The sequence below is a fragment of the Chionomys nivalis genome, chromosome 2, assembly GCF_950005125.1.
Source record: "Chionomys nivalis chromosome 2, mChiNiv1.1, whole genome shotgun sequence".
Lineage (NCBI taxonomy): Eukaryota > Metazoa > Chordata > Mammalia > Rodentia > Cricetidae > Chionomys > Chionomys nivalis.
Genome location: NC_080087.1, coordinates 80299964 through 80319719, shown reverse-complemented (window position 1 = coordinate 80319719; position 19756 = coordinate 80299964). Strand labels below are relative to the sequence as shown.

The window sequence follows — 19756 nt, the reverse complement described above, 5'->3', positions numbered from 1 at the left end:
CACCTTAATCATGAAGAAGTAGATAAAATTGACTTTATGAAAGTGATTGACACCCTTAAACAGCATGTAAAAAATACCCTTATAGAAATGGATGAGAAGTATAACAGAAAGTTTGAAGAATTGAGTAAATCAGTGAATGATACCCTAGGAAACCAAGGAAAAACAATCAAACAGATAATGGAAACAGTTCAAGACTTAAAAACTGAAATGGAGGCAAAGAAGAAAACACAAACAGAAGGCCAGCTGGACAGGGAAAATCTAGGTAAACGAATAGAGACTACAGAAGCAAGCATAACCAACAGAATACAAGAGATAGAAGAAAGAATCTCAGATTCTGAAGATACCATAGAGAAAATAAACACGCTGATCAAAGAAAACAGCAAGGCCAACAAATTCTCATCAGCTTACCTTTTATAGTTAATTCTGAGACTTTTTTCACATAAGTTTTTAATTTTTTACTTGGTTTATTAGGTATCAATATCCACTCTAAGATAATATCTTCCCTCTGCATTAGAATCCCTGTAGGAGAAATTCTGGAAGGCAATATGACTAGGATGCAGCTAAGATTTGAGTTCACCCTATCCACATGTGCCTCCTGTAATTTTTCCTCAATCATTGTCAGTTCCTTTTTTGCTTCAGCTGTCAGTTTTCTTGGACTATTCAAATCTTTATCACCATTCTAAGGTTTTGTTTAAATGAACTATTAGATCAGGTGTTATTCCAACAGCTGGTTGTAGACTGGAAATGTCTCCTAACCATCTTTGGAAGTAATTAAGAGTCTTTAACCTGTCTCTCCTATTTTTTGCCTTTTGCATTTTAATTTTCTCTAACCCTATTCTGTAACCTAGGTAATTAATAGAATTTCCTCTTTGAATCTTTTCAGAGGCAATTTGTAATCCCCACCTAGGCAAGACTTTCTTTACTTCTTCAAACATCCTTTCTAAAGTATCTTTATTTGAATCAGATAACAAGATGTCATCCATGTAATGATAAATTATGGACTTGGGGAATTGCTTATGAATTATTTCCAATGGCTTACTTACAAAATATTGGCACAATGTAGGACTATTTAGCATACCCTGTGGGAGGATAGTGCATTGATATCTCCTATTAGGCTGAGAATTATTATAAGTAGGCACTGTGAAGGCAAATTTTTCTCTATCCTTTTCTTGTAACGGTATAGTGAAAAAACCATCTTTCAAATCAATAACTATAAGAGGCCATCCTTTTGGTAATAGAGAAGGCAAAGGAATTCCAGACTGTAGTGGGCCCATAGGTTGAATTACCTTGTTGACAACTCTTAAATCTGTCACCATTCTCCATTTACCAGATTTCTTTTTTACAACAAACACAGGAGAATTCCAAGGGCTGATTGATTCTTCAATATGGTGAGCATCTAGTTGCTCTTGCACCAGCTGTTCCAATGCCTGTAATTTATCTTCAGCTAGAGGCCACTGTTTGATCCATATTGGCTTCTCAGTTAGCCATTTTAAAGGTAGGGCTGTTGGTACCTCTAAATGTTTGGTATTTGCTGTATGTTCTTGTACAGCCTGAATGGCTGGTGACCTTTTTCCATAATACCTCATCATATCCTTCCCAGAATTATGAGTTCGTGAAACTACAGGAATGTTAATCTGGGTATTCCATTGCTCTATCAGATCTTGGCCCCATAAATTTATTGCAATATTGTCTATATATGGCCTTAGTCTTCCTATTTGCCCTTTGGGCCCTATGCATTCAATCCATCCTGTGCTTTGTTTTCTACGAGATAGGGTTCAAATTCCCAGGAACTGAACATCTACCTCTTGAAGAGGCCAATTCGGATGCCAAGATTCTGGAGTAATGATACTTACATCCGCACCTGTGTTTAATAAGCCTTTAATAAAAGTGCCATTTATACAGACTCTTAGCTTTGGTCTTTGATCATTAATAGAAGTCTGCCAAAATATACATTTACTCTGTTCTACTGGGCTTTTTGACTCATCCTCCATACGTAATTCATCATTTAGACCAGTATTACTTTTTACAGCAGAAATTGGAGCTTTTAATTTTCTTGGTGAGGCACGTTCTCCACTGTGACTTGGAATGACTGGGCCACTGTTGGCTTGTTTCCTGATGGTATTGGGTTGCCTTGCCTGTCTGTTGTTGACCTGCATTTGTTGGACCAATGTCGACCTTTACCGCATCCCCTACATATACCTGAAGGCCAAGGTCTCCTATTTCTGTCTTTCCCAGAGGAGATATTATTCCTAGAAATTCTTTGCCTGCAGTTCCTTTTCAGATGTCCTAATTTACCACAATTAAAACACCTGGCTGCGTGGTGGTGGCACACGCCTTTAATCCCAGCACTCGGGAGGCAGAGGCAGGCAGATCTCTGTGAGTTCAAGACCAGCCTGGTCTACAAGAGCTAGTTCCAGGACAGGAACCAAAAGCTACGGAGAAACCCTGTCTCCAAAAATCCAAAAAACATAAATAAATAAATAAATAAATAAATAAATAAATAACTAAAAATAAAACACCTGGCAGTTTGATGTCTCCTCATTGCTTTGGAAATCGCTTCTCCTAACCAAGATTCATCATTATAGCTGAATGTCTCAACATTCATCGTATGCTGAATCCGTTCATCCATAGGTGCTGATCTAGACCTTAAAGGCCCAATTATCTTTTTGCAATCTATGTTTGCATTTTTGAAAGCTAGAGATTCAAGAAGTATTTGTCTAGCTTCTGGGTCTGTTACCCCTATATCCAGAGTCTTAATTAATCTTTGCAAAAAGTCAATAAAGGGTTCTCTCTGTCCCTGCCTAATCCTGGTATATGATTCAACCCTTTTTGCTGGATCTTGTATCCTATTCCAAGCATTTAAAGCTGCTTGGTGACAGAGACACAGTACTTCATTGTCATAAAGAGCTTGGACCTGTGGATCAGCATATTCTCCTGCACCAAGAATTTGATCTTGGGAAACCTCCACACCTTTTGCTCTTCCTCACTGTTCCATATGTTTGGATTCTTCTCTGAAATAGATTCCAAACATCAAAGAAGGTCCATCATCTAAAACTGCAGACACTAACTGATGGAAATCATAGGGGGTAGCTCTAGCATTAGAAGCCCAAGTCCTTATCATTTCCTTAACATATGTAGAGTGCAAGCCATAATTAACAATAGCTTGCTTAATTTCCTTTTGATCATTCATTGCTATTGGCGTCCATCTAGCTTCTCTGACTCCCTTTGAGCCTTTAGAAGTTGACGCTTTGTCAGAATAAATTACAGGGTATGTCACTAAAACCCTGGGTAAGCCAGCTCTAATTTCTGGTGGCGGCATTGTATTCTGTCCTTGTGCCTTCTTACTCTGTTCACCAGCTCCAATAATTCCTTCAATCATTTCAAGTCTTTTTATTGTTGTCTCTTTTGAATCCTGAATCTCCTGACCTGCATGAGTTTCTAGTAAAGATTGTATGGTTCTTAGGAGTGCCATAATCTTCCTAAATGATAGAATATTCAAAAGAATACTGAAACCTAGTAACCAGTAAATTAAGTTATCCCCATAGTCATATAAACCTTGCATGATATAACCCATTGTATTAGTAAACAAAACAGTAAAATTTGTGTTGGAAATGAAAACTGCCAAATTACCTATTATCCAGCAGGTGGCGCTGTTACCAAGTCGCGATAAAAACAGGGTCGTGTTTCAGTGTCCGCCTAATATTTGTTAAAAACTGGGAAATGCAAGTTGCTCAACAAAGTAAATGTAATTAAATCAATTCCGTACACAGAACCATAAACCCAGAATCCATGGGTAGAGAAGAGTAACCCAGAAGCTGTGTAAGCTTCCATGTGACAGAGTCGCCCCGAGGGGTTGCAGCTTTCGGCAACCAGCAACCGCGGTCTGGTTCGCGCCAGTTAAGAGCTGCACTTGCAAGGCCGATTTAAAAACGACTCATAAAAGAGCAAACCATGCCAGGGCAGAGACTACCCTGGCCTATGGAGTTTAAATCCACGTGGGGAGGCAAATGATAGGGTGCGTGGGGACTTGAAGTCAATCTGAGGTGTCTAAAGGGAAAATATAAAGAACTGCAGCAAGAAAAGTCACTGAGTGATAATTTATGTTAATCTGCTGGCTCCACGCACAAGGCACAGGCCGCAAGGCACAGGCAGCGGCTGAGGGAGGGAGGGCTCATGCCAAGCCGAGCTGGCGGCAGGCAGCTGAGCGGGGGAAGGATGGGTCCTAAAACCAAATGTTTGGTGTCAGATGAAGGCGAAGGCGTAAGTCACAAACAATCCCACACCTGTTTGGAATTATGATTAATAGAATGGTTATTTATTTAAAGGGGAAAAAACAGATCACCATCCCAGACAAACCCCTGTGTGCAATCAGGAAGGGAGTCTAGTTGCTGGAAGTGGAGCAGGAAGTAAGAGAGCGAGGAGGGAAGTGACCGCTTTTTTAAAGAGAGAGACCACACCCCAATGGGCTGGTATCTCAGCAGCTATTGGCTGGAGGAGCGGAAGGATCTTCCACAACATCACACCATTGACACTTATTCAGGCTTTCAATGGGCAACTGCTTTAAGTTCAGAAAAAGCTGACTCAGTAATCACATATTCATTAGAAGTTATGGCCATCATGGGTATACCTGCTCAAATAAAAACAGATAATTGTCCAGCTTATGTCTCTAGAAAAATGAAATGGATTTTTGCTTATGATAATATTAAGCATGTTATAGGTATACCATACAATCCTATAGGTCAAGCAGTCATAGAAAGATCAAATCGAACTATAAAGGATATGTTAAATAAACAGAAAGGGGTGGAAAATTTCCCCAGAAATAGATTACATAATTCATTATTAACCTTGAATTTTCTTAACACTAATGAGAAAGGAACAACAGTGGCAGAAAGACATTGGATAATAGAAAATTCTGCTGAACTAAATCAACCGGTTTATTTCAAGGATGTGCTGACCTCTCAATGGAAGCCAGGAGATGTGCTACGTTGGGGAAGGAGTTTTGCTCTTGTTTCCATAAGAAAAATTATCGATACCATCAAAATTAATAAAGTTTCGATTTGAAGAGGAGAAACCTCTTGGATAGGAGAAATGACAGCTCATCCACAATGATGATAATTTCTTCAGCTTTTTAATGGATCATTTGTTGGAACAGCAGTATCCGCATCTACTTATAAATTTACCCTGTTTAAAAGTACTAATGTTACTGCTTGTGTACCATTACCATATGTATTTTTAGTTGAAAGAATCAATTTCACTACTGGAATTAGTTGTTATGATTGTCAATACCTATCTAACTAAAAGACTAAGAGAATAAACAACTGTGCAATAAATGAGGACAATGACCTCCAAATGTAAACAATGTATATCAATACATAAATAATATATATCTTAATCAGAGGTAGAAATGTACACTGCGATATGGTAGATATATATTAATGCAATATATACATAAAAATGTTTTAAACAGAGGTAGAAGCATGCATGCATATAATATTCAATATAATTTTACTTTGTATCCATATACAAAAATCTATGCCAATGTAATTATCTATAAACAATGATTCACCAATACCAATCTATTATACCATCATCCAATTTTTCCCTCTTTTTTTCCAAAAAGATCCCTGAGCTTATAAAATTCCTCCACCAACCCTTAACCATATACTAATTATAATCAACCCCTAAATGATATTGCTTCCATAGAGATAATTGTGCCATGGCCAATACTGGAATGTCTTCTTTGACCAGAGTGCCATCATGATGACGTTGCACTCCTGTCTTCAGTTTCTGCTCCTTTCTGAGCCCTGATCCAGTGTCCACAGAGCCATAATTGTTGCCCATCCTGCAGAGAGACAAGACCATATCCTCTCCCTTTCACCATTAGCAATGCAGGCTGCCATTCAGCATCTATGGCAATTTTGGCCCAAATTTTTTCTGTCAGTTTAGCATTTGGGGTGTTTACAAAATGTTTCTCTGCTCTAGTTAAAATATCCCCTTTGGGCAGATTTAAGAAATTTAATATGAATAATGCTTGAAGTAAAATGGCTCTCACATTATTCTGAAAATCCCACATTAATTTCATACCATAATCTTCCTTTTTCCTCTTTTTTAATTTGTGGTTTTAAAGTATGATGGGCACGTTTAACAATAGCTTGTCCTTGTGGATTATATTCAATACCTGTAACATGAGCAATGTTATACCATTCACAGAACTTAGCAAATTTTTTGGAAGTCCATTATCTGTTTTAATAAGAGAGGGAACACCCATGATGGAAAAAACTTCTAATAAATGTTGTATAACGTGATTTGTGCATTCTCCAGCCAAAGAAGTAGCCCATATAATGATGAAAAAGTATCTACGGTCACATGAAGGAAAGATAAATGTCCAAATTCTGGAATATGAGTAACATCCATTTGCCAAATTTCATTTGATTGAGATCCTCAAGGATTAACCACCTGAGGAATAGAATGTATATATAACGGACGACAAATTGGACAATTTAGAATAATTTGTTTAGCTTGTAGAAATGGAATTTTATACTGGACATGTAGATGATTAGCATTAGTATGTAAATGTTCATGTTCTTCTTGAGCAGAGGAAAAAGCTACTAATTTATCCACTTGAGCATTTCGAAATGTAAGATATCCAGGTAAATTTTTATGTGATCATACATGGGTAATAAAAATACGAGAATTTTTATTCTGAAAAAAAAGAATTGTAGATCAATGTCATCTATGTCTGTCATATTTATAGTTAGACCAATCAGGTTCTTTAGATAGAGAGAGATTATATTCTGTATAAATAATCTTCCACCTCTTCAAAAAGCTGTAGAAAATGGCATTTAATTTAATCTTAGAGTTCTGCGGTAGTGAGACACAATTGCTCCTGGCAACACCGATCTATTCCCAAGAGATGGCTGAGTACCAAAGACACTCCACTTGGAGCTTGTCTTCTTGGCAAAACCATCCTCTGAACAAGAAACTGCCCATACCTCAACTACTGACAAAATACATAGTATCTGGAAATGGATAAGCAGAACTGTCAAATCTTGCCAAGACAGGGTAAGATGGTTTTGAAAATTTTCTTGCCTGTTAAAAATAATCTGTCAGTTATTCTAGGCCTTAGCCAAAGTTGGTTGCTTCAATGCTGCAAACATGACTTTGAGTCATTGACCAGGTAGCCAGTTGTCTCTGTGATTTGCTGCATGTTTTGGAAGTTGTTTGATTGCACTTCCTAATAACTCAGGTAACATTATTTTCCTTCTCAGATCTTCAATGGGGTTGAAGACTAGATAAATGTAGCTACTTTCCTCTCATGACTTGGCCAAGTTATTTTTTGTACAAGACTTAATCTAGTTAGGATAAGATATTTGTTCTTATTGTATATAATTTTGTAATAGGTTTACTTAAACAAAAGGGGGAGGTGCTGCGGGAGTGCCTTCCACTCTTTCAGCCAATAGCCACTGAGATACCAGCCCACTGGGCGTGGTCTATTTCTCTTTAAAAAAAAAAGAGCAGTAACCCTCTGCTCGTTGCTCCAGCAACCAGACTCCTTTTCTGGATGTCGGTGTTCTGTAAGTTTTTCCCCTAAAATAAATACCCCTTTGAATCCAAACTGGTGTGGGATTGTGAGGGAGAATTGTCTGTATTCTGTAAATCATGTTATAAATATATGCTGATTGGCCTGGCAGGAAGTATAGGTGGGAAAACCAGACAGGAAGTAAAAATGATGTAATGAGAACAGGAGAATTCTGGGAAGGAGGAAGTTGATTCCTCCCACTCCTGCGCAGACCACCAAAGCAGCAAGATGTGATCTGCCCCACTGAAAAAAGTACTGAGCCACATGGCTAACATAGGTCAGAAAAATGGGTTAATCAAGATGTGAGAGTTAGCCAATGAGAGGCTAGAGCTAATGGGCCAACAAGCTTTATAACTTATAGAGATCTATGTGTGATTTTCTTTGGGGCTAAACAGTTGTGGGGAACTGGGTAGGACAGAAAACCCCAACAAGTAGGCCTGGCCCATCATGTTACAGGATTGTTTTGCACATTACTAAAACTCTGTATCCAAAAAAAACAATCCTAAAGAGAAGCCAAAGAAAGGGCAAACAATGCACAGGCAGAAACACTGGAGGCTGGTCCCGGATCTCCAGAAGCGGGATGCGAATGACAAAAGCCTGTTGTTCGTTTTTGAAGATGAGCACATTTAGTTAGATTTAAAAAGCAAAACAGCAAGGCAGACAAGCTGGAAATCTCAGCATAAGCCTGGATAGGTGTTGGAGTGGAGGAGGAATGACTGGCCTTTGAGTCAGGCAGGAGTTCAACTAGTGGCCTGCACAGGGTGGAGGCGGGAGAGCTTCAGGGAGAGAGTAAGGAAGCCCAGACTGTCAGAGAAATATTGTGTAGGCTCTGGCCAGTGCCCAACAATAAAGGTGAAGACATGGAGAAAGGAAATGTCAGGCTTTTCTGAGGAATTCAAGGAAGTAGGAGGCTTAGCTTGACACTAGGCAGTGTTTCTGCAAGTGAGTTGCCTTGTTATTCATTTATTCATTTTTGTTTGTGTAGTAGGGAGCTGAGGGCCTGCTTTTCGTCCTGCCTGGCTCCCGCATGGTTAGCTTTATACCCGAAATAACAACACACGCATTGTATTCTTTTAAACACTGCTTGGCCCATTTCTATTCATGTGTGTAGCACCCCAAGGAGCGCTTACCGGGAAGATTCTAGCCTACGTCCATCCTGGGTCGGAGCTTCATCGCATCTGCCGGGGAGAGGGGAGCATGGCGTCTGCTCCAGAGAGCAGAGCTGTCGAGTCTGAGCTCACTTCCTCTTCCTCCCAGCATTCTATTCTGTTTACTCCACCTATCTAAATTCTGCCCTATCAGATGGGCCAAGGCAGTTTCTTTATTAGCCAATGACCTTCCTCCATCATTTCCCCTTTTTCTGTTTAAACAAAAAGGAAAGGCTCTAACATAGCAAAATTACATATAGCAAAACAGTTATCAAGTAAGAATTACAGTTACAATATTTACATCTATTTTATCTTTATCATAACTAAAGAAAACTATAACTATCTATCTATTCTTCAACTCTATCAAAGACTCCAGAAGGATATAATATTACCTAAGCAAACAAGAAATAAGCAACTTCTAAACTCTAGAAATGACAGAGACATCTCGCTGCCTTGACAGTCACCCAAAGTTTCTCTGTACCGTTGGGGCATCCATCTTCGGCCTAAAGGCCCATAGTTTCCAGCACACATTTCCATGAAGCAGGAAATTTCAAAGTCAGTTCAGTCACTATCTGCTATGTCCTGCAGAAGGTCTCGCAGACTCTTTCATGAATCAGGAACCCCGAAAGATCATCTCACCTTTACGCAAGTTCAGCAGTCCTCTCTCTGCGGGTTCTCTATGTCCAGTTTATACAATAGTCCAGGCAAGAGCAGTTTCTTGCCCAAATGGCTATCAAACTCCATAAGGATCCTCTTTGATGCCCATCTTCTTCTGAAAGTAGATTGGTGCTGCCAGGAGCAGACATGTCTCATTGTTATGAAAAACCCTAAGTTATTAAAACACTTAAAATGCCCTATTTTATAATCTTTGAAAGATATGAAGAATGCCTATCTAAAATATATCTATGTACATCTAGAAAATCTAACATGATTACAAGCTTGACTATTATTGATAATTATCCATTAACAACCTATATACATTACATTTTTAAGCGAACTACACAATCACAATACCTTAACCAATATCAGAAATACATACACATATAATAAAATTGACCTTAAATTAATATCAGTAAACCAAGATTCATATCAATGCAAATTATTCACATCTATATCATCTCCCCCTTTAAATGTAAAAGAACATTTATAAACAATATTTGGGAATATGGACGTAGTTATTTCTCTCTAAACTGCTTCCTGCTGAATGGGGGCGCTGTTATTCAGGTCTTTTATGGGATAACCTGTCTGCTAGGTTCATCTCAGTAGGCAGTTGAGCAAAGTAATTTTCTAAAGGTGTTCACAGCAACCTTTCAGGAGGGCGTGGTCTATCATACCATATTGGTATAGACGCAATCCACAGCGTCTCATCCTCTGTGAAAACAAAAGAAGACCCTCTCCAAAGCATCATATCCTTAGACCCATATTCTGAAATCATAATACCCTTGTATCCATTCTGATTTAGCTTGGCAGCCCATATAATGAAATGTCTCTCTGTACTTAGCTCCTTCACAGTCAAAAATTTTAAAGAAAACACAATAATACAAAGAATCCAGTCTCTCTGTGAATTTTTCATTTTTACGTGGCTTATTTTTCTTTATTTCTTTTAATCTATAACTATCTGTACTCTGTCTCTTTAAAGACTTTACCCTTTTTTTTAAGACATTAACTTTATTCTTTATATATATATTTTTCTCTCTCTCAAGCCTACGTACATTCATCCAACAGTGTCTGAATCTGTACTATTGTGAATCTGTAATTTTTTTACTATCCAGGAGCATTTCTTAAAATGTTAAGCACTTCTTAAAAACTTAAGTTGCACCATGTACAGATAATACGGTACCGCCTGTGTCTGGCTCAGTCCAAACCTTAACTGCGCTGTTATTACAGTAATTACGGTAGTTCCTGCCTGAGACCAGCAGAGTTCCGCAAGGCGGAGCTGAGCTGCTCCTGTATCAGAACCATTTGGTGCCCCTGAGTCACACACAGTTCCAGGCACACAGCAGTCCAAATTGTCATCAAGCAAGCCGTAGCACTTTACTCCAAATGCTCCATTCAAAAGCTCTGTCTCCAGCAGGAGCCAGACAGAGATCGCGATGGCGGCACAGCCCAGAAAGCCAGCATTTTAAAACAGCCAGTTTTTTCCTGTTGCTGAATCAGGACAATTTCTTTGCCGCACGCAACCCACAAACAGCAAAAAGCTGTCTTAAATTCTCTCTCTCTCCTTTTTAAGCCCTCTCAGGTTTTACGTGGAGTTCATTAGCACGTTGGTAGCCACTCTGTTGTAATAAAAGCGGCGGGGCTGCGTCCCCGGCACCCAGCCGCCCACATGGCTAGCTTATGAACCAAAATAATTACACGGAAACTGTATTCTTTTAATCACTGCCTGGCCCATTAGTTCCAGCTTCTTATTGGCTAGCTCTTACATATTGATCTAACCCATTTCTAATATTCTGTGTAGTACCACGAGCTGGCTTACCAGGAAAGATCTTAACCTGCGTCTGTCTGGAGTGGGAGAATCATGGCAACTCCTGACTCAGCTTCTTTTTCCCAGCATCCTGTCTGTTTACTCCACCCACCTAAGGGCTGGCCTATAAATGGGCCAAGGCAGTTTCTTTATTAAATGAAAGTAACTCCTCCATCAGGTTTGGAACTCTTGATTAAAAGGGCTTGAGAGGCCTTTTGATCCTGGCCAAGGGAGCCAGAGGTGCAGTGGCTTCTTGCCCCTAAGGCAGATCTATCAGCTCACACACTGAGCCAAGTCAGCAGTTACAAAAATTCAAATAGTAGTACCTCCAAATGTGGCTTCCTTTAAAACAATCTCAGTGCTCCATGTAGGGTATCTTTCTGTTCTCTTTTCAGTTTCCAGGAAACTATCAATTCAAAGTCACCAGCCCTGCTTTTCTGGACACCTTCCTGGTAGAGACTAGAGATGCTGTCTTTGCACCTGCCCTCTGTTTTAGCAATGTCCTGTGGGTGCTGCCAAAAGATTTTTCTAGCTCAGAATTCTATAAGAAACATCATATCCATAGCAAAGGTTTAGAGAAAAAGTTTTCTATTACATGGCAAAAGCAAAGGAGATTATATAGAGATGTCCTACTTGTTCTTTCTATATCCAAACATTGGTACCTGCAGGGATTAACCCAAAGGGTACTCAAAGGAATGAAGTCTGGCAGATGGATGTGTTTCACTTTGCAGAATTTGGAAAATTAAAATATTTACACCATACCATTGACACTTATTCAGCTTTTCAATGGGCAAATGCTTTGAGCTCAGAAATGGTTGATTCAGTAATCGCACATTTATTAGAATTATGACCATTATGGATATACCTGCACAAATAAAGACAGATGATAGTCCAACATATATCTCTAAGAAAATGAAGCAGTGGTTTGTTTATTATAATATCAAGCACATTGCAGGTATACCACACAATCCTACAAGTTAGGCAGTTATAGAAAGATCAAATTGAACTACAAAGGATATGACAAACAAACAGAAAGGGATGGAAAATACCCTGTAGGAGGAGAGAGCCACTTGTTGGTTCCTGGCTGATTAGCCCTAAAATAATCACATAGACACTGTATTAATTAAATCACTGCTTGGCCCATTAGCTCTAACTTCTTATTGGCTAACTCTTATATATAAATTTAACATTTATATTTCTATTAATCTGTGTATCACCACAAGGTCGTAGCCTACCAGCAAAGTTTCAGCACATTTATCTCTGGTGGCGGGTCCATGGCATCTCCCCACTCTGTTTCTTCTTCCCAGAATTCAATTCTGTCTTCTCTGCCTACCTAAGTTCTGCCCTTCCAGGCCAAGGCAGTTTCTTTATTCATTAACGAGTACAAGCAATGGATAGAGGGGACTCCCACATCAGAGTATATATGTCTGTATATATCTGTATAAATGTCCTATTGTGAATCTGTAATTCTTTACTATCCAGGGGCACTTCTTAAAATGCTAAGTGCTTCTTAAAAACTTAAGTTATACCATTAGTAGGGATAATACGGTGCTTCCTGTTTGCCTGCCCAATCTAAAACTTAAGCTGCACTGTTACTATGATCAATATGGTAGTTCCTGCTCAGTATTCTGCACAGTTCAGCATAGTGGAGCTGCTTGTGCCTCGGAGCCATGCACACTGCCCCATTTCCAGGCACACAGCAAGTCCACATTTCCATCAAGCAAGCCATAGCACTTTACTCACAAACCCCATCCAAATGCTCTTTCTCCCTCAAGAGCCAGAAGTGACTCTAGCAGCATAGCCCAGAAATCTGACATTTTAAAATGGTGTGACTCTTTCTTTTGCTATGGCTGAGTCAGGAAAACCTCTCTTAAAGGAGCTGTGGCATGCCGCCAGCAAACAGCAAAAAACTGTGTTAAACTCTGTATTTTTGTGTTTAAAATTAAATTCTCTCAGGTTTTAAAGTGGATTTAGTCCATCATGTTGGTGCCAATTGTTCCAAGTAGAACCAGGCTACTTGTTCTTCCCAGCCATCCGGCTAGCTTAGCCCCGAAATAACCACACAGAAACTGTATTAGTTAAATCACTGCTTGGCCCACTAGCTCTGACTTCTTATTGGCTAACTCTTATATATTAATTTAACCCATTTCTATTAATCTGTATATTATCACGAGGCTGTGGCCTACCAGCAAAGTCTCACCACATCTGTCTCTGATTGCGGGTGCATGGTGTCTCTTCACTCTGCTTTCTTCCTCCCAGAATTCAGTTCTGTCTTCTCTGACTACCTAAGTTCTGCCCTATCTGGCCAAGGCAGTTTCTTTATTCATTAACCAATACAAGCAACACACAGAGGGGACTCCCATATCAGAATATATATGTTTGTATATATCTGTATAAATGTCTAAGTTTTCCACAATGAGCAATGAATTTTCCTACAGTAAAATTTGAAATTTCCAGGAAGAAGATGGGGCCCCACAACAACAACTCTACCTGGTTGATATGACATTATGATGCTGATAGCACTACTATAAGACCTGTTTTTGGTACAGGCTGCTCAAGATGTTTCCAACTTTGTTCGCTAAAATGGTGTACTTTTTTACAATGTTCTGGCCAGACCTCCAAATAGAAACCTCAGAAAAACCCTATTGAATATTGAGAGACTATTCGCAACTATACCAGACAGTAATCTTGGAACATCATGTCAATTTCATAGGATCCCATAGAAAGAACATTTCACCCATGACAGCTGGAAGTAAGTCTAGAAGATGATGTCCCCTCTCCCAACAATGTTTGTCCTCAGGGTTAGTGACATCATTTAGGGGTTGATTATAATTGTTATAGGCTTGGGAATTGGGAGAAAATTTTGTAAATCAGGGATCTCTTTTTAATAAAAAGAGGGAAAATGGATGGGTTAATAAATTAGTGTGAGGCCGGGCGGTGGTGGCGCACGCCTTTAATCCCAGCACTCGGGAGGCAGAGACAGGCGGATCTCTGTGAGTTCGAGACCAGCCTGGTCTACAAGAGCTAGTTCCAGGACAGGCTCCAAAACCACAGAGAAACCCTGTCTCAAAAAACAAAAAAAAAAACAAAAAACAAAATAAATTAGTGTGAGTTTACTCACACTAATAATAATAGTAATAGAATAAACACTTGTGAGCTGTTATTTATAGGCAATTTACATTGGTATAGATTCTTGTATATTTATACAAACTTAAATTGTATTGAATATGTTCCTATTTTGGTCTACAGTATTTGTATAACTAGGCAAAGGTATTTTGTCATGTATGCTTATACCTCTGCTTAAGACAGTTTGTATATTGATACAATTTTAGGATATATTTGTCATATTGCAAATGTTTGCATTTTGTGGTCATTATCCTCATTTGTTACACAGTTGTTTAAAGATCATTTAATAATCTAATATGAAGTCTTAGTCTTTAAGTTATATGGGTATTAAGACTTATAGGTCAATAGTCATCTATGTTTGTCATAGCATAGTTGGACTAATCAGATTCTTTAGATACATAGAGATTGTATTCTGCATAGATAGGTAATCTTCAACCACTTCAAAGAGCTATAGAATATGGCATTTAAATAACTTGGGATTCTGTTGACGTGAGACATGATTACTACTGGCAACACTGATCTATTCCTGAGAGAATGTTGAGTACCGAAGACACTCTACTTGGAGCTTGTTTTCTTCTTGGCAAAACTGGCCTTTGGGCAAGGAACTGCCCATGCATCACGCACTGACAAAATGCATGTAGCCTGAACAAGATAAGCAGGATACAAGAAAAAAGACTGTCAAATCTTGCGAAGATGGTTTGAAAATTTTCTTGCCTCTGAAAATCGTCTGTCAGTTACTCTAGGTCTTAGCCAAACTTGGTTGCTTGAAAGTTGAAAATGAGACTTTGGGTGATTTCCCAGGTAGCCAGTAGTCTCTGTCATTTGTTGCACATTTTGGAAATTGCTTGATTGCTCCTCCTGTTAACTCAAGCAGTATTATTTTCCTTCTCGGGTTTTCAATGGGGTTGAAGACTAGATAGTTGTAGTTACTTTCCTCTCATGACTTGGCCAAATTATTTATTTTATAAGATTTAAACTCTTTAGAATAGCATAATTACTGAAACATTTATCACATGTTTCTTGTTTGATATTATTTATGCTGATTGTAATTCTAATTTTTATACCTGATATTTGTTCTTATTGTATATAATTTTGTATTAGGCTTAGAACTTTCTTGTTTAAACAAAGTGGGAGGTGCTGCAGGAATTCCTTCAGGCAGCAGCCTTTAAGTTACCCACCCACTTGGGGGTGGCCTTTTGTACTATAAATGCCAACGTAAAGCAAGTGCCAGACTCTCTTTACTGGCTGCAAGATTCGGTGGCTATTCCCAATCTGAGCAAAAGACTGTCATTTGTGAGTCTACCTCTAAATAAATAACCTTTTATTATACTCAATTCTGAGCTAGTGTGGGATTTTGTTTAAGCATCCTTCTTCACTGCTTTGAGTGGGTTTTCTGGAGAAAGGCTCAGAGGTGGGCTCAGGTGTAAATGCACAACATACAGAGACCCTGATGCCACACGAGGCAAGCATGACAGTTGTCGGCGTGGAGATTTCCTGAGACCTCTGGCTCAGGCTTGATCTTCCTGTGTACCACGGCTTCACATCAGGCTTTAAAGACGCAGGAAACCCCATTTACTGCTTGTCCTTTGTTTTTTGGCATAAGCACTTAGGTGATGTCCAGGGTTATGGGAATCAAGTCAGACTGTGCTAGGACAGGGCTGGAGCTGGGGAGAATGACTGTGCTCTGAATAGGTCGATTTAATACAAGCCATGGCCAGGGGAGTGGAGGTGGGCAGCTTTGATGCACTTTTCTCAAACAAATTTGAATTCCAAGAAAGGTTAGGTTTCCCGTAGGCTCCAGAATACATTGTTCCTTCTATTGATACTGAAGAAGAAGCTGCCTCCTGGAGCTGTGTGTGTGTGTGTGTGTGTGTGTGTGCATATGTGCACATGTTCCCTCATCTCATGGTACAGAGATCTCCTAGTGAGGGAGAGATTCTGGAAATCCATCATTGGTGTAGCCAGCATGACAGGCCATGATCACTTCCTTTTTAGTTCTGAATAAAGTGTTTCTATGACTCTGGGAGATGGGGAGGCTGAAGTTGATAGTTTGGGTGTCTGGCCACTGATGTTCAGGACGGTGTATGCCACGTCATCCCCCTGAAAGTATGAGTGTTGGTCAGTGACGTCAGTCCCGCAGGTCAGAACCTCACCTTGCTGGTGATCTAGCCCCATTGTGCTGTGGACTCTGTGCCGGGTGAGCCATGGGAGAGGACACCTGTCACTCACTGTCTGACAGTCTGATGTGTGCTCACTAGAGGAGACAGGTTGAGGAACAGGGTGAGACAGCCATGGGGACAGAGGCGGAATCAACAGAGACATCCACATGGGTCACAGAACAGAGAGCGAGGGTATGGACCATAATGACCGCCACTGCTCTTTGTGGAAAGTGACAGCAAAGTGTGTTTGCGGGGTGGGGGTAGTTGTGAAGTAACTTAGCTTGTCTGCTGCTTACGAGTGTGGTCAACCTGCGAGAGTTCACACTGTGAAAGTGTCCTTATGATTTACAGCACTCTTCAGTCTATGCCTGTACTTGGTTGAAAGGCTGCAATGATAAAATTTTGGTAAAATTGTTATATAAGATGGAAACAGGGTCTCAGACCCATTAGAATGGAATCCATCCTTTTTATGGTCAGAGCAGGTTCAGATTGGAAGAGAAAGATGTGCTGTTGTCTCTGTGTGCACACTGCTGTGCATGTGTCCACTCGTTTATTGCCTTGGGTCTCTTTTCTGAGGTGAGCAGAATGCCCGTTTCACAGGTGACAAGACAGAGGATCAAAACGTTCAAGTTCCTTGTCAAGGGCCACAAATACTAGGAATCATGGTCAGGAATTAAGCACAGGGCAGGGATTTTTTTGAAACACACACTCTTGCATTAGACTCTTGGGGCTCATTAACCAATCTTTGCTGCAGCCCTAAAGAATGCAGACCTAAACTGAATTTCACAGTTATGTCTCCAAGAATACCTCATTCTCAGCCTGATGTGGTGGCGCACATTGGTCATTCCAGCACATGAGAGGCTAAGGCAGGAGGATGGTCACGAGTTCAAGGCCAGCCTGGGTTATATAGCTCAAGGGTAGACAGGGCTGCTCCTTGAGACCCTCTCTCAACAAACAAGCACACAAATCAAAACAATACAGACAGCACACATTCTTCAGAGACATTTCCATGAGCAGTCAGTGAAAGTGGCAGTGCTTACCTTGTTTGGAGAGTTGTCAGAGGGGCCCAGATCTAGGGGAGCAAGAGAGAGTCAGTGCACAGAAGTGCAAAGCTGACTGAAAGTTTCCTGAATTTTGGCAGGTGGCAGGGGTTGCAGGGGGAGGTGGCCATGGTCAGTTCAGGAATTAGTTTCCCTCAGAGGCTGCTCAGACCCACTGTGTTAGTATCAGAGGAGGAGCAGGATGGAGCCTTCTGTTTGCCCAGTTCACAGGATGCCCAGAGGTGATTCTCAGCAGCATGCGCCAGTGGCAAGGGGAACATAGAGGCCACAGCACCCAGCTGTTCCATAAGACCAAGAAACTCTCCCCAAAGGAGATGTCTATGTCTATAATTGAGGCAGGAAGGAAGGCGTCAGGAGACCCCTGGAAACGTGACTTCTTTAGGCCTGCCTAGCCTGGTGGAATGAGCTTCTCAGGGCTCTCTCAGGCAACTCCTCTGTAGTTAGGGAGGGTATGATTTATGGGATCCTCAGTGCAGGGAAGTGCAGATCCCTTCTGCAAACATGCAGAAAGGAAGGTGTGGTCTCTGAGCCCAGGATCCCCTGGCAGAGCAGGATATGTGGCAGAAAGCCAGTTCTCCTTCTGTGAGTGGCTTTACTTACTGTGGTTGGAGGCTGAGGGTTTGTGCTCTGTGAGATCGCGCTGGTCAGTTCCCCTAAATAAATATCAGACACTGTGACCACTCTTCCCACACAAGGGGCCTTTGCTCCTGGAGTCAGGGAGGACGCTGTGGGCAGCTCATTCCTGGGCTCCTTGCTGTCACTGAATCTCCATTACCCCAAGGCACTGCCTTCCCTCCTGAGTCCTTGTTCCTTAATCTAGGTGTGATCCCTTCTAGTGGTGTGCTTTGTCTTTGCTGGACTCTGAATCTGCTCTACTTTGTCCCCTGGTGCTGCGACCACACCCAGGAGTGGTGCTTTACTAGTCCCCTGGTGGGTAGCTCTCTTATTTTAATGCATTGTACCTGTCCTATGTAACACTTGCCCTGTTCAATTTTGTAAGGATGGTTCTGGTTTTTTTTTATATTAATTTTCTCCCTACTTTCTTTCTTTCTGTTTTTCTTTTTTTGGGGGGGGGGCTGGTGAAGGCTGAGACAGAGTTTCTCTGTGTAGCCCTGGATGCCCTGGAACTCGCTCTGTAGAACAGGCTGGTCTTGAATTCACTGAGATCTGCCTGCCTGTACCTCTTGAGCACTGGGATTAACGGCATGTTCCACCACCGCCCGGCTTTTTTTATTCATTTTCTTGATCAAGAGAACTTTAATGCTTCTGTTGCTTGATCTTAGGGTCCCTTCTCCCTATAACCCTCCCCCTTCTGCTGCTGCAGTCAGCTGTACATGCAACCTGCATCTTCCGGCTGCTCCTTGGATTCCTTCACATTCCTTTCTTCTTGGACCTTGGCTTCTTGACTGAAGAATAAAGGTATAATTCAATCTGTTCTCTTTCTATGTGGGAATGGACTCCAAGAAACAAGAGTATAGGGAGCAGGAAGACAGGGAGGTTGAACCCACAGGGTCAGTGCTGAGAAGCAGAGAGTTAGCAGAGAGGTAAAGAGATCCAGCTCAGAGGCAGAGGGAGAGAAGTCTTTGCCCACTCCCAAACATTACACTAAGAGTTGGAGAACACAAAAGAGGAAAGACTGTCTTACCCTATTTCTTCTTGAAACAATGGAAATATGCCAGGGCTGCTGTCAGAGTCACCCCAGCGACAGATCCAACGATGATGCCGGCAATTGTACCCCCTGAGAGGCCAGAACTCCCTTGGGTTGGGGCAGCTGTCAGGGAAGGAAAAGACAAGAAGGAATGAAGTAAAATGCTTTCCAGTGGTGTGCCCAGGGAATTCTTAGCATGAGATGATTTCTGTTCACCCTCTTGGGGAATGTGTTTTCTGTGGGAAGGTGAAGTGTGAGTTGAATTGAGGGTCTCTTAGCAAGTGTCTCTCCACCCTCGCTGTGTTTCTAAGTTGGTTTCTCCCTCTTCCCTCCAATCCCCGATTCCATCAATTTCATCCAGGCAATCACGTGAAGCCGTGGGAACGTGAGACAGGGCGACTGCTATTTTGTGTTGAAACTCCCAGCGTTTTCATCCTTTCTCAGGGTCTCAGCTGTGGCAGCCGTGAATAAGTGGTCTCTTGTGGCTGTGATCTAAGTGACAGAGGCCAGGCTAGTGACTCTCAGTGTACCAGCTCCCCGTCACAGAGACCATGGTTTCTGCAAGGGTAGG

General features: G+C 41.0%; 1 protein-coding gene across 1 annotated transcript in view; it reads right to left on the bottom strand.

Moving 5' to 3' along the window:
• Positions 1–16297: 16297 nt before the first annotated feature.
• Positions 16298–19756, bottom strand: part of LOC130864577 (carcinoembryonic antigen-related cell adhesion molecule 1-like) — a 29436-nt gene continuing 25977 nt past the window's right edge. Inside the window, exons 6-10 of the mRNA XM_057755172.1 lie at positions 19201–19308; positions 18840–18855; positions 18138–18190; positions 17517–17548; positions 16298–16417 (exon numbers count right to left, since the gene is read on the bottom strand). Of these exons, the coding sequence (XP_057611155.1) occupies positions 16298–16417; positions 17517–17548; positions 18138–18190; positions 18840–18855; positions 19201–19308 (329 nt within the window). The remainder of the gene's footprint in view (positions 16418–17516; positions 17549–18137; positions 18191–18839; positions 18856–19200; positions 19309–19756) is intronic.